This window comes from Nematolebias whitei, chromosome 5, assembly GCF_014905685.2.
Source record: "Nematolebias whitei isolate Nwh7 chromosome 5, NemWhi1, whole genome shotgun sequence".
NCBI classification, from domain to species: Eukaryota; Metazoa; Chordata; class Actinopteri; order Cyprinodontiformes; family Rivulidae; genus Nematolebias; species Nematolebias whitei.
Genome location: NC_056502.1, coordinates 17395867 through 17412877, shown reverse-complemented (window position 1 = coordinate 17412877; position 17011 = coordinate 17395867). Strand labels below are relative to the sequence as shown.

At 39.2% G+C, this 17011-nt stretch overlaps 1 protein-coding gene across 1 annotated transcript in view; it reads left to right on the top strand.

Moving 5' to 3' along the window:
* Nucleotides 1–17011, top strand: part of kcnn3 (potassium intermediate/small conductance calcium-activated channel, subfamily N, member 3) — a 109178-nt gene that overhangs the window by 37600 nt on the left and 54567 nt on the right. Inside the window, exon 2 of the mRNA XM_037676924.1 lies at nt 1412–1507. Coding sequence (XP_037532852.1) covers nt 1412–1507 — 96 coding nt within the window. The remainder of the gene's footprint in view (nt 1–1411; nt 1508–17011) is intronic.

The following is a 17011-nucleotide window of genomic DNA, read 5'->3' as shown; positions in this document are numbered from 1 at the left end:
TTACCTACGTTTGTATCAAAGTTCATGCTCAATAATCCAGGTTAAATATCTAATAATGGTCAGTCAGGTCATCTGGGCAGTTTCTCGTTTTATCGACAGACCTACATTTGTAAATACTCTGCTTTTGTCAAGCATTCTACCCCACCCCCCACACTTGATGGTTCCGAGCTGACTCTTCTCCGCTGAATTCACTGTCTGACTCCACATGTGAAACCTTCATGGCTCCTGCCTGTGGGCTCCTGCCTGTGGGCTCCTGCTTGTGGGCTCCTGCCTGTGGGCTCCTGCCTGCGTACGACTGGCTGCTTAGCTCGTTCGGCACTCACCCCCACTGTTTTTTTAGGGACAGAGATTTTTTTAAGGGCAGACTTGGAAATGCTACTTGAAGAGGCAGATTGTATGTGATATTAAGAAGTTGTAAGTGGCAGTTGTGTTTAAAATGAGTGTTTATGTAATTATTGTCAGTATACGTTTTATTTGTTCAAGGCAGTCATATTTGTTCATAAATTTATTATTAGTAAGCCTGAGAGTTACCAGATCCAAGCAAACCGTTACCAGAAACGCACCCTGTCAAAAAAAGAGAGTTCTCGGATCATGTTCCGGCAGGATCCGGCTCAAATTAAGCACAGCCCATAACCCCAATTCAAAAGAGCTGAACTATTGCTTTAGGTTTCACATATACAGTAGATTGAATACAGATGTTAAACCTTCGGCTGAACATGTATTTGGTTAATGGCCTTCACATCCAATCAGTAGTCATATAGTTGATATGCTCTTTTCACTGTGCGTATCACAAGCTCGTTCATTTATTTATGAAGTACATCTACTTAAAATGAAACGTATAAAACATTTAAAATATATGAAAACAATTCTGAAACCAGTACTCCTCCAAAGATGGATAATAAGTAAATCCTAACCTTTTTTATCTTTTGATTTTCTTCCTCTAAACCCAGTGTGTGCATTCTAGAGCACAAATGTGTGTGTGTGTGTGTGGGGGGGGGGGGGGGGCAGTGGTTAAGTTTTCCGTTGCCCTAAAGCGAGGGGTGAGCAGGTTAAAAGAAGCCGCTGAAGTGCTGTGAGCTGCATTGATTGGAAGTTCCCCAGTGCATTGATTATAAAGCCTATCAAAGTAGGCAAGAGGAGGATTTAAAGCTCGACTCCAGACAGATATTGATGGGTCAAATACTACAATTCTACTTCTCCTCAGCTTTGATTTTGAAATGTTAATAGGATTGTTCCTTGGGGATGATGGACGTCTGACAGGAGAAACCAGATTAATAATTAAATTAGGATAATTAGGACTTTTAAATGATTCTGTGACTTATTTATTTATTTAACTATAAACTGAGGACCGTAGCAAATGCATTAACTGTGTGTCTGTTTTTTTATTGTTGTCTTTGTTTTCTCTCTGCAGAGCTCCATGTACTCCCTGGCACTGAAGTGTCTGATCAGCCTGTCCACAGTCATCCTGCTGGGACTCATCATAGCCTACCACGCACGAGAGGTTCAGGTAAATCACGTGTGCATGCATCGGCTAAGATACAGCACATACAAAATCAGTGTATTTAATCAAATGGGCCAGAATGAGAGTGAGTTCTGCTGGTGAGCCAGTAACAAATGTCTGAGCCCAGTTTCAACAACAGCAATTTACCAAAAACTGTTCGAGTTACTGTAGAGTCCAAAACAGGTTAACTTATTTCAGTTCAGGTTTCTTCTTCAATTTCTATCTATCGATCCATTTTCTTTAGCCACTTGCTTCTGCTCAGGGTTGCAGGGTGCTGATTTCTATCTAGAAATGGGATTTATGTCTCTGAAGGGAGCTGGATCTTGTGGATCTATTCCTTTCAAAGAGCCGTTCAATTTTGAACCATTAGTCACGTCGTACAGACAGTGACATACTACTGCCTACATCGCCCGCTCTTCTTCGTCTCAGTGTAAACGAGGAGCCTGTGTGGGTTTGCATCTGAGAAGAAAAAACTAAAGGAAAGGAAAAAATTAACATCTCCCAATTATCTGCGATTTGGGTCCCATCGCCCTCTTTTTTTTTTTTTTTAAAGAGTCATTCAAAAGATTTGAATCGTTTGTGAATGTCACATCTCCGTGTCCATCTCTGGTAGAGAGCCAGGGTACACCCTTTCCATCTTGCCCAGTCCATCACAGGGTCACGTAAGCCACTTCACCATTGATAAGTGCGACTCAACTCGGCTCTCGTCTTATTGGTTCTTCTCAGCTCGAGATGATTTTCCACTGGGACTAGTTTTCCCGCTCTGTGGATGGGATCGTCAATGCGAAGTGGGCGGTATCGCAACAGGTCATTGTCTTGAGCCACTCCATCCGTTTTGGTCCTTAATCGCCTTATAATTGGACTTCAATTTCTTTAGCTTATCTCGACACTGCTTATAAGTCCAGATGTGACATTATCTCTATCTCTCTGTAAAGACACTCATTTCTTATGGCGTTGTCCGTCAACATGATCAGAGAGGTAATGGAGGTTCAGATGTAGTTTGCAGTTTTGCTGGGGGGTGGGGTGGGGGTGGGGGGGTCTCATTCAGTGACGTAACTTCGCTGGACAATCAACAGCTGCTATCTGCTTATGTCAAAATCGTCACATCAGAATCAGAATAAGCTTTGTTTAATCATTGCACCGAGATACTAGAATATGTCCGTACAGTAATCTGAAAGACGGGCGGAGTGCACGTAGCTGCTGCTATAAGCGCGGCCTTCTTATTCTTTACAGAATATATTTTTTAGATAGAAAAAGGGACAAAGCCATGAGGAGAGGTAGTGTGGCATTACAAAAAAGATCTCTTCACACCTTGTCCTAACGGAACACGATTTAAAACATCAAAAACTCTGCCAGCAGCACATTTATGAACACGTTACATATGCGTTTGACGACAAAGCGGTCCATAAAGCACTAACAGATAGTCCATTGTCCTGATAAGATTATGGTCAGGCGGCACAGTTGCGATAGACGAAGCTTTCCTTAGTTTCCACATTTCCCAGGAGAAATTGATAAGTCGGCCTATTTCGAGGCCAATCGGGGAGTCACATTCAGATAATCCACAATTGTTGATTTATTCAGGCAGACTATTTTTTTGCTTGTCAGGCTTTGAGTCTGTACTGATACTTCCAAGGTCTGAAATGGCCAGATTAGGGTGCATTCTATTGGTCCATGCTTATGAGCCTCTTCAAGGTTGTTTTCATGCTGACGAGTCCCAAAGCCACAGGTGGCCTGTGATTCAAATCACTTCCAACTTACGGTTTCACTCAAAAATCAGCTGATTTTGAGTCCTCAAAGCACAAACCAAACCTTTACATATGTAGCAGCCTGATGAGGGTCAAATTAGCTGCGTCCGTCTTCTTTGTACGTTGATAAACCAGGATCCAGACTATTCCAAAAACAAGAAACCTGTTATCATAACTCCAATTATATGCAATTCCAGCGTCTTCGATCAATAGCAGAGGTAGACACATCACCCCCAGAGATATATCCAGCTGCAAGCATCTCATCTGAACAGATGAGGGTTCTCCAGGACCCTGTCGCTTTGTTGAAAAGATTTTGTCATTTGCATCGAAAGTCCAGTTGGTCAGGTCCAGAACAGTAGTTTTCATTTCGGAAGATGTGTAAAAATAGGAGCTGCTCTGATACACAGACAGAGAGCAACAAAGCAGGAGGAGAACAGGGAGAGGGAAGAAATGTGTGCGCCTCGTTACAGAGCCATTGAGAGAAGAAAAAAAAAACACATCTGAGCAGTTCGCTTGGAACCACGAACAAGTTGGTCCCATAAACTGGGCTGAATGGGACTGGGTACCAGCTGTGGGCATGCCCTTAACTGGTGCTTTGTGGTGTAGGACCAATGGGAATTGAGACAGTGGCAATGCACCATTAAGGATAACCAACCACACACACACACACAAACACCTAAATAAACTATCTTAGTAGCATTGTTGGATTGTGTACTTGGATTATTGAGCATGGACTTTGTTAGTAGCACACAGTTGCTGCAGCGTTGGCGAGCAAGTCTCCAAAATGTCTCTAAACGTTTGCAGATGTTCTCAGTTTCCTTACAAGTTGCAAAAGCGTGCAATCTTGTTGCTTGAATGTTGAATGCAAAATGTATTTCTGCAATCTCTGTGCACAGCTGTTTTTTTTTTTTTGTTTTTACTTTTGATTTTCAGAAAGAGACCTTGCTAAACTCAGCTGCACAGCTCTCTGGTCACTTAAGAGGCTGTCATGCAGTGATGTATAGCATCTGTATATATATTTAAAAAAAAAGACCTAAACATTTGACTAAAACTCTTCAGATTATTTTAGTTTTCAGACAACATGGCGCTGACAACATCTGGCACTATCAACTGACACATCTATTTGATCCAGACAAATCCATGATCTTAAAAACAAACCAGGTTCTAAAGCTGTTTTCGAAGTGGCCATTGTTTTAATGGTATATCAGTGGTAATAATGAAATGGATACAGTTTGTTTTCTCTCTAATTACAGCAGTCATTTTGTAAAGAAGTGTTTGTCAGAGCTGTCACTCTGCTAGAGATGACCACAGTGCTGAAAAGTCTGGTGTTTCTCTAATAATGAATAATAAGCAGTTCTAGCTTTGAGAAGGGATTTCTAAATGAGTTCAACGTCATTTTTGTGTGTTTTTGTTTAGAAGTTCTTCAAAATTGAGCCTGCTTCAAATTAAACCAGTGTGGTATGCATTAAAGCTGTAGCAAAGCCAACATAATTACCAGTTTGTGAAAGAGTAAAGTTTAAGTAGCGACCCTTTATCATATATTAATGTGCAGCACTGAAGAAAACTTTGGATATCTGTAAAAAGCAGCTATTTCAGAAAACCTGCTTGGAGAGCTGTTTGGTGTTCTCCTTCCCTCGCGGGGATAACAGGAGAAGGATAATCCAAGCTACAAAAATTAAAATACAAAGATTAAAAAAGAAAATCATAGTATTAAAAATAAAATGTGAAGGACTTGGGGGGGGGGGGGGGGAGTCTACACAGAGCGTGATGTTCAGGGCGTTCCTGTTTCATCTGATTCCTCCGTAAGGCACTTTTGTAACAAAGTTCAGAAAAGTCATCTGTTTTATCACCATCCTTATCAGAATTAATGTTTTAGATTCCTCCCCCCTTAGTAAATTAGGAATAATGTAACTTTGTAGAATAGACCCTCTGATAACATCTTCCTCTAACAAAAGATCTTCTCTCCACCACGCTCTTTACTTCCTGCAGCGTTCTTCTGCTCAGCATCCCATTCACAACAAGAGCAAGATTGAACACATTTGATGTCTGCTATTAATGGCATGCTTTCATTTAAATACAGATTTAAGCTTTAAGAATGAATTCCTATAAATAACAAAGCCAGGCACAGTAAGAGTGTCTGTGCTTTACTAACTCTGGGTATATCTCAAATATATGCACTACTTATAGGATTTTTCTCTAGCTGAACAAGTATTTGGGGCAGTAAATTTGGCAACATGACTTGTAATAATCAGAATAAGTTTTATTACCATTGTACTGAAATACAGTGAGATTGTGAAAAAAGGCAATTATTGTGTGGATTTAGGCAACCATCTGTTGTGCTTCAGTTTTGGGCTTTAAATGCTTAAATGGATTTAGGCATTGGAAAAATAATGTTAGTTTTTGTAAAACTTCAGGATTTGCTTTAATTCACACTCGAGGACAATGTTAACCACAATGTTGTCACATTTCTTCTAAAAAAAGCTTGTATTATATATTCATTTTTTGTTGTTGGTTTATAGTGCAGATTTAGTAACAACTGATTTCATATTTTTACACAGCACTAAGTTCATTTTTAAATGTGCTTTGCGTGTAAACTCAACTTTGACTCAACTTTTTCTTTAAGCTTTTCATTTATTCTCCTTTGTTTATTGTGTGGTCCAAAGGGCTCCAGAACAGGCTTCATGTACGAAGCTCTACAGTAAGTCAAATTTAGTTGAACAAACGGTTTCTGGTGCAACCAGAGGGTGGAGGGAGTCTGGCTCTGTGGCCTCGGGATTCTGTCTTCGCTATTTGTGAATGATGCGTAGGCCTGTCACAATAAACAATAAATCAATTAATCGCATGATAAATGAAAATTATGGACCTCATTTTCATTTATCGGCGTTATCGTTTCTTTGTGTTTCTCTCTTTCTACTGAAGACACTGGATGACTAAAGGCTCAGCTCCGGTGCTCTTCACTGACCCCTCCCTTTCTCTTTAAAATCTATTTTAACCGTCCAAAATCGTGTTTTTGGATCGTTAAAAGCAGCTAAGATGAGTAGCTAAGCTATGAGCTAAGCTAACAGTCCGACCTCGGGGGGGAAAAAACCTCCGTCTTGTCAAAGCTCCAAAATTCACGGTTAAAACCCGTGCCTTCATGTAAAAACTTTGTTTTTCTCTGCAAAAATAAGCTGAGAACTTGTTTATTGATTTTTTTATTAAAAGCTTTGTGTGAAAAATGCTATGCTAAAGAGCTCAAACCACACAAAGCGTCCATCATTTTGAGAACCGAAAACAAGGAAGGAGAGACAGCCCATGTCACGTCAATGGGCCTCCCTTCCATTTTTCTTAGAGACATGCTGCTCGCTCCCTCACTATCCATCCTTTGGTTCAAACAGTCTTATACTGTCATCCAGTGGTCAAAATAGGTACTACACACAAAAATTAACCAACATTTCTTCTTAAATTTGACCATAATTACTAATTATGGTCAAATTTCAAACAATTTTATTGTTTATCGCAATAATTTCTGAGACAATTAATCGCCCAGCAAAATTTGTTATCGTGACAGGCCGAATGATGCGGTCCAGTTGGTGTCGTCAGTCAGAAAAGGGAGGATTACCCTCTCCAGGTTAGGAGTGAGGTGCTGCCTCAAGTAGAGAAGTTCAAGTATCTCAGTGTTCACAAGTGAGGGAAGAATAGAGAGTGAGATCGACTGATCGGTGCAGCTGCTGCAGTATTGTGTACTCTGTGCCGGTCCGTTGTAGTGAAGAGGGAGCTCAGTTGCGAGGTGAAGCTGTCAGCTCACTGGCCAGTCGATGTTCCTACCCCCACCTATGGTCACAAACCTTGAGTAGTGACCGTACGAACGAGATTGCGAATAAAAAGGTCAAAGTGAGTTTTCTCTGCAGGGTAGCTGGACTCTTTAGAGTCGGGGTCTGGGAACACCTTGGAATCCTCGCAGAAGAGCTGGAGACATAGTCTGAGGAAAAAGATGTCTGGGCTTCCCTGCTGAAGCTGCTGCCCCCACGACCCAACTCTGGAACAAGTGGTGATGATGGATGGAAACGGCTCCAGCATGTATCTAGTTTTTATGCTGAGCAAACGTGTCAACAACAAACAGTGGTTCTTCTGTAACTCAAAATATCTTAGCTGGTTTTGCTTCAGAGTAACTTACATTACAAATTAAAGACCAAGCCTTTCTTGAAGAAGTGCATATCGTCCACTACTTGTCTTCATTTGTTCAGGACATATTTTTCTAACAAGCAGAGTTTACAACAACAGCTCATGCTAATTTGAGGCAAATATCAATAAGTAGCACCTTGCGCGTGTGTTGTGAATGACTGTGCTCCCACTACACAAAATTTCAGCTCAATTTGTGTAAAATCACCTAAATTGTAGCCGTTTCTGTGATTATTCTTTAACGGTCACTTTGCTGTGGCAGCCATCTTGAATCAAGCGAACTTTAAAAGTTAAATAACTTCAGGTGTACATCCAGTGTTTACGTTCTGTAAGTTCCATCCAGACAGGACGCAGTGTGTTGGTTTCCCTCAGATTAATGAGATAGATCCGGGGACTCAGGTGTGTGTCAACTCCAACCAATTAATGACATTAACGAGCGTCTTTGACAAAGCCATGTGCATGGCTTGGCAGCTAATAGATGCACAATGAATGTTGAATACGCATTGAGCCAATCATAAAACTGTCACTCAATATCACACACATGTCACACACACGGCCTCCACCTCTTGTAAGGCTGAAAGGATCCATCAGAGTGGCATTCATGCTTCATTATATGTATTTTGCTCCTCGTCATTTCTCTAATACAATGGTGCCACGGTCATTTAGCCGAGGTTCTCATCTGTAACCATTTGCAATTGATGCACTTTGACTATTTATGTTCCATTATGGGAGCTTTGTAAATTCAATGATTGGCCCAGCAGCAGATTTTACTCTCACCAGGTAAACCACGGCACCCATCTTTACAGTTCAATGCCCCGTTTCCCCTGTTCGATGCATCTCTACAGCTTGGGATATTGCTGGAAATGTTATTAAAGATCCAGCGTGTCTGCGATGGAGGTTCTGATACGTTCTCTTATAAAGTCTGAGCTCTATCTGCAGATCAATATTTATGGTGATTTCCCATTCACTGTCAGACTCCAAGACTGAAAAGCTGATAATCAGTCTGTCGGAGGCAGCTCCTGAGTATCAGGAGTCATCATAATAACCGTGCGTGCATGTGGATTTATGAGCATATGGTTAAACATTCATTGATATGAGAGCTTTTGTTTCCGCTCGGGAAGTTTGATGTCACTTTAACACAGTCATCCACCCACGCCACACGCTGTGGCTGTTGCACGTGACAGGCACGCTAATACGGACAGGAGATTGAGACAACGCTGAGCCGACACCGGGATATAAAATGGTCTTTTGTTAATCTACCTGAGAAATAAATCCTTTTGATTAAATAAAGGTAGGAGTTTGGGGAGGACGCTGCCAAAGCAGAGGTGGGAATCCCGGCAGGCTGGGGGAGGTGGTGCTAGGATTTAACACCAAATCACTTTTGATAATAGCCAGAGTGAGGAAAGTGATAAAATGTGAGCGTTTTTTTACACGGCAGCAGATGACAGCTGGACTGGATAATTCTTGTTTACAGCTCCAGCTTGAGTTGTTTCTGATGGTTGTTATATCTTTTCATTTTGACTGAAATGTTTCCCTTAAAACTGCAGTGATTTTGAAAATGGGGACATTTTGGTTACAAAGACAGATATGTTGTACTGTATACAATAACAACTTAAACTAGAGAAATTACATTTCCTGTAAGAATGCAGTGTGAATGTTTATTACAGAAGAACTTGCTGAAAAATAGCTGAAATTATCTAAAACAAAATCTGAAATGTAGTTGAAATGGCTGAAATTCAACAAGCACAAGTTAGCGGAAGAAAGCAGAAAGAACACATTTGCTGAATTAGGTTTAAATAAATAGAAATAGGCACAATAAGGAAATTAGCTATAAAAGCTGAAATTAGCAACAACAAAAAAAGGGTGGAAAATAAATGAAAAGGCAAAAAGAAGCTTAAACTACCAGAAGGAAGTGGAAAGAACTGAAATGAGCTAAAGAATGTGGAATTAGCTGCAAAACTGAAAATTAGCACCAAAAGAGCTAACTATAGTAGCTGAAAGAGCATAACAAGCTGAAATGAGCATAAATACGTTAATTCAGCTGAAACTAGCAGAAATTAACATGAAAAACTCAAATTTATCTGAAAGCAGCTGAAATTTACTAAAGAAAATGCTAAAAAGGTAGCTGAAACGTTAGAAAAAGCTTTAATTAGCAGAAGAAAGCAGAAAGAACATGTTTGCCCAATTAGGCTGAAAGAAGCAGAAATGAGCACAAAAAAGTGGAAATTATCTGAAAAAAAGCTGAAATTTTAAGGGCGTTTAAGGGCCCGGAGATCATGAGCATCCAGTAGAGTTTTACGGCCTTGACCCTTACGCACAGCGATTGTTCCAGATTCTCTGAATCTTTTGATGATGTTATGCACGGTTGATGATGATAACTTAAAAGTCTTTGCTATTTTACGTTGGGTAACACCATTCTGGTATTGCTGCACCATCTTTCTGCGTAACAATGGTGGAATTGGTGATCCTCTTACCATCTTGGCTTCTGAGAGACACTGACACTCTGAGCAGCTCTTTTTATACCCAATCATGTTGTCAATTGACCTAATTAGTGTTAATTGGTTTTCCAGCTGTATTTTAAGACTTTATAAACCCTTCCCACACTCTTGCAATGTTCTTAACAATGTTCTAAACTCTCTAAATGCTCAAAGAGCACAGCAAAAGAGAGCAGACTATGATTACTGAGCCAATCAGCGCCCGGGGACGGACTGGCCATCGGGAGCGGACTGGCCATCGGGAGCGGACTGGCCATAGGGAGCACCCGGACATTTCCCGGCTTGGTTTGGGTTGAGGCTCAGTTCAGGTCGTGCTTCATTATTTTAAATAAACAATCCATACCACTCACTCTGGTATCTGCCTCACTGAAGCTCCCACAGCAACAATGGGGAAAGACAACCCCACCCCCTCCTTTCTCTTTCTGAGGCTGTCTGTCACAGGTTGTGCACCTGCCTGTTGTGTTTCTCTGCTCTGCTATGGCAGTCAGCCTCAGAAAGAGAAAGGAGGGGGCCCCTCTGCGATCACTTAGAGGGCCAGGCCACCAGGACACAATGTGTACAATCTTGCGTTGAAAAGTTGCGAAAGATTGAGTCCGCTGAAGTCGAACCGTGAAGTATCGAGGGACTACTGTACACTGCTTTCAATGGTGTTGCACGTTTAATTTTATCAAAACACTTCTGTTGCTCTTTGAAATTCAAAATGGCACTAAATAACTATTTCAAAGCTTATTAACTTTATTGTTTCTCATGAGCACTTTCATAATTACAACCATTAAAACGGTGAAGTCAGCTGATAAACATGCAGCTGGTTCTTGGCAGTGGCCATAGGTTTATTTTATCACACTTTTGAGTTTTAAAACTGTTTTGGACTCACAAGTCTAGACTACTAATCAAACACCGTATTACTCTCAGCCCCTGTCTGCAGTCACCACACTTGTTTGCTTATATCCATGGACAGCATAAATGTGCATGTTGGTGGCTGGTTTTCATTGTTGGGCAGCTCGAACACCAAAGCACCCACATTATTAGCAATGCCATGCAAAATGAAAGGCATTGTTCAATAACAATCTCATCTTAGATTCGACTTTTCCTGTCAGAGCATTTTGACCAGTGTGTAACAGGATATTACTCTCAAACCACATGCATGTGTAGTACATTTGGGCAGCAGATCCTCTTGAGGTCAGAATAATGTTGTCTGGTTTTGCTGCCAACTTTGCCACCCTCTCTCACTCTTTTACCCATCTCTTTCCTGTCTCTTCTTCCTCGCATCTTTTAGCTCACAGTACTTTTATTGTTTACCACATAAATATGCTTCTCTGGTTTTCTTTCCTTTTCTTTTGCCTCCTGCTTCTCTGACAGATTAGATTTGTCTCCCTCTCCCTCCTCTGGGCTTCAATTCAATTTTGTTGTTGAGTTTCACATCCTTTCTTCCAGACATCTCTACTCCCTGGTTACACAGCATTCAACTTCTCACCTTTCTCATGTACTTTAACACTCATTTGCATTTCCGTTCAAAAAAACTTGGCCCTCTTTTTTTATAACCTTTTATCTTTGCCTCCTTTCACACCAAGTCTGCTCTTGTACCCTTGCATATTTTTCCTTGAGTTACCGTCCTCTTCGAATGCTTCTCTCTGCTTCATCGTTTGTGCCTTTGAGTTAAAGCTGCAGTTCAATCTGTCAGGGCACAATACACACTTCTGGTGCCAAGCACAAATATTATACATTTAGTTTAAAGTGCACAATTTATTGGTTATCATCACCAAGTTACACTATTCTGATTTCCATACAGCTATTCAAGAGGACAGTTTGAATCAGTGAGTGACTTCTGAATTCAGATGTCTAAACCATGTCTGACCTTTCCTTAGACATCTGGGCTATAATAATATTAAATTTAGTCTAAAAGTAAAAGTTTTCAAATATCTGTTAAATAACCGTCTCCATTCAACCAATCAGGGCAGGAATACATATCCTGAAAAGAAGATGAACTTAAGGGGATAACTCAGATCTTTTGAAATGGGATTCTATGGAAAGGAGCTAACTGCTATCAAAGTACCACCAATTGCTGCCCTCTTCAAACAGGTCTAATCTTTTTTTTTTATCACAACTGTTAATGCAAACTTTAATTTGTAATAATCCTTCATATGCCATCGGTTTCATATTACAAAGTTATTTCCAAAGAAGTCTATGGTTATTCGTTTGCCAGGACAATTAGCTGCAGCAACAGCAGCTAGCTAAAGCTCTTCCTGTATAGCTTGGGGCTCCTCCTGCAGGAATATCATGGTTTTTCTAATGGAAAAGCTGTGTAATCCAAAACTATCTGCAATTGTAAGTTTCAAAAACAGCTTTCACTTGAACCATAATGAAGTTTTTGAGTATTTTAAGACGGCAGTAATTCAATTTTATCTAAGCCTTAGCTCATCAATCTGATCAGATTCAAGCTTTATTAATCCAAACTTAATTATTGAAAGAGGTTTCTACAGCAAGTAAGATATTAATTAATCATAACCTATCGGCAGAACCCCACTTAAAATTATTTAAATGAGCCATTTGAGATCTTTCTTTTACAGACTTTTCACAACCTACTCAGCTAAACCCTCACTAATGTCATTTACCACCATTCACATCCGGTCTTTAGCCAAACTATTTGTAAGTTATGTTGATGATTGTCATGCTTTCTATGTCATATAAATATAAAAGTTTTATTTTTTACAATGCTCTGGATGCTTTTTGTCATGAGGACACTGCCAGTATAGTTGTAGTGTTTCTAACAACAAACTAAACCATGACTTGTTTCATTTTTATGTGTTCCACTGAAAGAAATTAGTATTTTTTCTTATCCCCCACATTTTTCTTTTTTTAATTGAACCAAACGAGTGTTTTTTGATGCGCCGATGTTGTATAAACAATTGAAAAATGGACCACAGACATTTAAGCTGTGAATGCTGTGATTTTAAACTCCAGTTTGTGCTCTCTGATGTTTTTGCACCATTTACAGTTTTTGGTTCCATGTGTCTGAACACGTTTTCAGTTGTTTGTGTGCATTCTAAGCTATGAGTGTATGCCTGAGCTAAACACATTTTATATAACGATGGCAAGATTAGGAGCTATAACTAGACACATTAATTAAAAAAACATTGATTGTTCACCCAGTTATTAGTTACTAAGACTTTTAATCTTGTACGAAATCAGTAGCAAAGCAGGAAATTCTAGCAAGTCGTCACTTTTCTGAAAGTAATGCCAGGAGCTGTCAATCAACATGCAATGGATTCAGCTTTTGAGTAAAATGGTGTTTGGTGTGTACAATGAAAAAGTCAGAGATATATTTAAACCCCTTTGTTTCCCACTGTGGATTTAATTGATTAAAATTTAGCGAGAGAAAGAAGCAAAAGTGTGTTTCCAAGGTTTAGTTCCTCTAGTGGTGCTACAGAGAAAAATGTCAGAGATAAGTGACAACGAGCTGAGACGAGTAATGCCTGAAGCGTGAGCTTTGCAGTTTTCTTCTCCATCAGCTGAGCCCCAACAAGCCAGAAATTTGTTTTATTCATTTTGAAATCAGCGTCACAGAACATCGAAAATGTCACCATGAAAACAAAACGTAACTTTCACTAAATGTTTCTCTGCATTTAGATTTTCAGTTCTTTACTGTATTTACTGTATTTGGATTCTTTGAACATCTTATCTTCCCATCAATCTGGTTTCAAGAAATAACTCAACACAACGACTGCTTCATTGAAGGTTTTTAATTATGTCTTTGCAGCTTTAGATGCTAAGGATTATTGTGCTGCACTTTACTTAGACCTGTCTAAAGCTTTTGATACTGTGGACCATGACATCTTATGTCATAAGCTCTCAGAAATTGGTTTCTCAGACCACACTATTGGTTGGTTTTCTAATTATCTCTTAGATCTGAGGTAGTTGTGTTCAATATAATGGTACTTCTTCCAGCTATCTTACTATCAACAATGGTGTACCACAAGGCTCAGTCTTAGGACCTACCCTCTTCAAAATCTACACAAGTAATGTAGATCAGATTATTCCTAATGCATCCTTACATTTCTCTGTCGATGACACAGTTGTATATTATTGAGCTAGAACAGTTGTTAAGGTTTTCCAGCTTTTACAGTCTGCATTCGACATCATCCATTCTGATTTGTTCCATCTCAAACTTGTTCTAAACGCTGACTAAACCAAAGAGATGTTTTCAAAAAGGAAGTTGGTCCCAACAGTTCTTCCTTCTATCTTATCTATGAATGGTGTTCCTATGAGTTTGATGATTCTTACAAATACTTGGGTATCTTGGTCGATTCGCGTCACTCTTTTAAGCCTCTTGTCAAAATTTTAGTGAAGGAATTGAAAATAAAATTGTGTTTCTTTTTTAGAAATAGATCCTGTCTAACTCTGAATGCTAGGAAATGGGGCCGAAATGCCTTGTAACTGTGAATTTCCTTCCCTCCATTGACTATGGTGACATTATTTACATGAACGCTCCTACAAGCACCCTGCAGATGTTGGATGCTGCCTATCATGGTGCACTAAGATTCATAAATGGCTGTAACTATCATACCCATCATTGCACCCTGTATTCACTGGTTAAATGAACATCATTAACTTCATGCAGATTCTCACACTGGTACATTTTCATCTTTAAACCACTTACTGGTCTGTTGCCTTCATACATCTCCTCCATGTCACTTCGTGAGTGCACTCTCAGGACATTATTACACGCAATGTCCCCTCAGTGCAGACTGAACTTGGCAAAAAGGCCTTTTGTTGCATTTTTTATATAATTTATTTTATTTACTTTTCATCTTAAATGCTTTTAGTATATAATTGTCTATTGCCTGTACCTCATCTGTGTCCTTTGTTTAAAACAGGTCTCTCTTGTAAATGAGTCCTTGTAACTCAATGAGACTAACCTGTATAAATAAAGGTTGAATGAATGAGTATATTGTTCAGAAGTGAAAGGTAAAGAGTGCAGGCAGTGCTGTGTTTCAGTATATGGACTGCAAACTCTGACACAAAACAAGAAACTGTTTTTAAAACTGAAGGACAGGACTGAATAAAGGCAGTAATTTATCCCCATATTTGTTCTTTTTGTCCTCGTTGTTGTTTGTCTCTGTCCTGATAATGTCTTTTTGCAAAAGCATGCAGTTCCCAAGTGCTTGTTCAGGTGGCTATTTGTGGGTCCAGGCTGGTATTTCCAGCTCCACTGTGTAATTTGCATAAAAGCACAAGATTGAGCCATAAGTGGCCATCAGACCCTGCTGGCTCTGGCCGTTTGAAAAAGGTAACCTGCAAACATCTGCAAACACACCAGAAGGATCAGGGTTGTGCTGTTTGATGTTTCTAAGCAGCAGCATTGATTGTACCTTAGAAAACAATTGCACAGATTAAATTTTGCTTTAAATTATGTCGCCTTCTTTTTTAGGACTTGCGTGCTGCAACATTCATCAGGCTTATTAGATAATATGTCTTTTCACCTCTTGGAAGAAACGTATTCTGACATTGAATTAACGTTATTGATGCTAAAAGGATCAAATCTTATGGCTGTTTTTCCAACATACTCAGAACGTGGTTTGTAAAGTCTAAATTGTTTACTGTGAACGTTTATTACCCCGTTATTTTTGACAACATAATATGCACACGTACACACAAGAAGGACCATTGCTGTTATGAATGAACTTGAACGGTTACCATGGCAGCAGAAACGTGATAAATCCTGTTGTCTGTTGCGCACGCCTTGGATAAGAAAAACTAAGCATGTTAACATAATTTTGGAGAAAACATTTCTGGCTGCTGTCTGAGACACAGAGCTCTGTTTAAGAAGTCACATGACTCAGGCTTGATCTCCTTAATTTATCTTGGTTTTTATTGCTGATTTTGACTTTAACCTGCAAGTCATTTTAGGTTTATGCCAACCATTTGAAAGTTTTTTTCCCTTTATGTTTGGAAGACAAGTTAACATATGCAGATTTTTTTTTTTAATTTACATGATACTCCGAAGACCAGTTTCTGAGTTTCTTAGCTAAGTAGCATAGAAGGTAAATAAGTAAAGGGATAGTTTGTCATTTGAAGTCGGTTTCTGTTTAAACTTCTCTCCAGCTAAACCTTTAGGGCACCACTGAGCAGGTTTTGTCAAAGATAATGACCTAAATAATATTTACTTTATTTACTCCGATTGAAACAAATAATTTCAGATTCTAAAATTGTGTGTTGTCTTCAACTCAGTTCAGTTAACTTGTGACACAGTTAGGTTTGATGTCTATGTGCTAAAACAATAATATTGACAAGAAAGTCATTTTTAAATATATTTTAAGCCATCTGCTGGTTTTTAAACTCTGCATTAACAAGAAATTCTGTGTGAACTGCTAAGATCACACAAACAGTCTTTCTTTAAGAACACTATTTTTAAAATGTGATTAATATTTTATCAGCTGTGCTGCTCCAGCTGTCAGTAATGTCACCCCACAACAACAAGGTCTCTGGTTCAAATCTCAGCTGTTCTACCTGCTTATGTCTAGAGTCTGTGCAGCTTACGTCAAATAATTATTGTGATGTTGGATGGTTCATGTTAAAAGTGGGGGGGAAATTACCCATAAATGATCAAATCAATTGTCTCATGCTTGACCGAACGAGTTGTCAGAGAGGACATTTTATTGTTCAAAGAAAAAAACAAAGCAAAAACTCACCCAATGGTACCTACTGCTGATTGAATGTTTAGTGAGGTCTTAGACTGGTTCTAGTGGGGCTCTGGTGGAGCTTCAACCAAACTTAAAGCCAAACATAATTTTCTGGAAAATAAAAATGAAATAGTAAAAGTAGAAATACTTCTTCTGACATAATCTCAGGTTCTCAATCACCTGTCCCTCTCTCTGTTGCTTTCCTGGGGGCTCCCATCTGGGAATCATTTTCTTGTCACCAGGGTACAATAGTTCCTCGTTTATCACGGAGGATCCATACGCTGAAGACCCGTGATAAGTGAAAAACGGCAAAGTAGGAATAGTAGTACAAGTAGGAAGTAATAGTTTATTTTATTATTTATAAAATAAATAAACATATATGTATGTGTATATATATATATATATATGTGTATATATATATATATATAT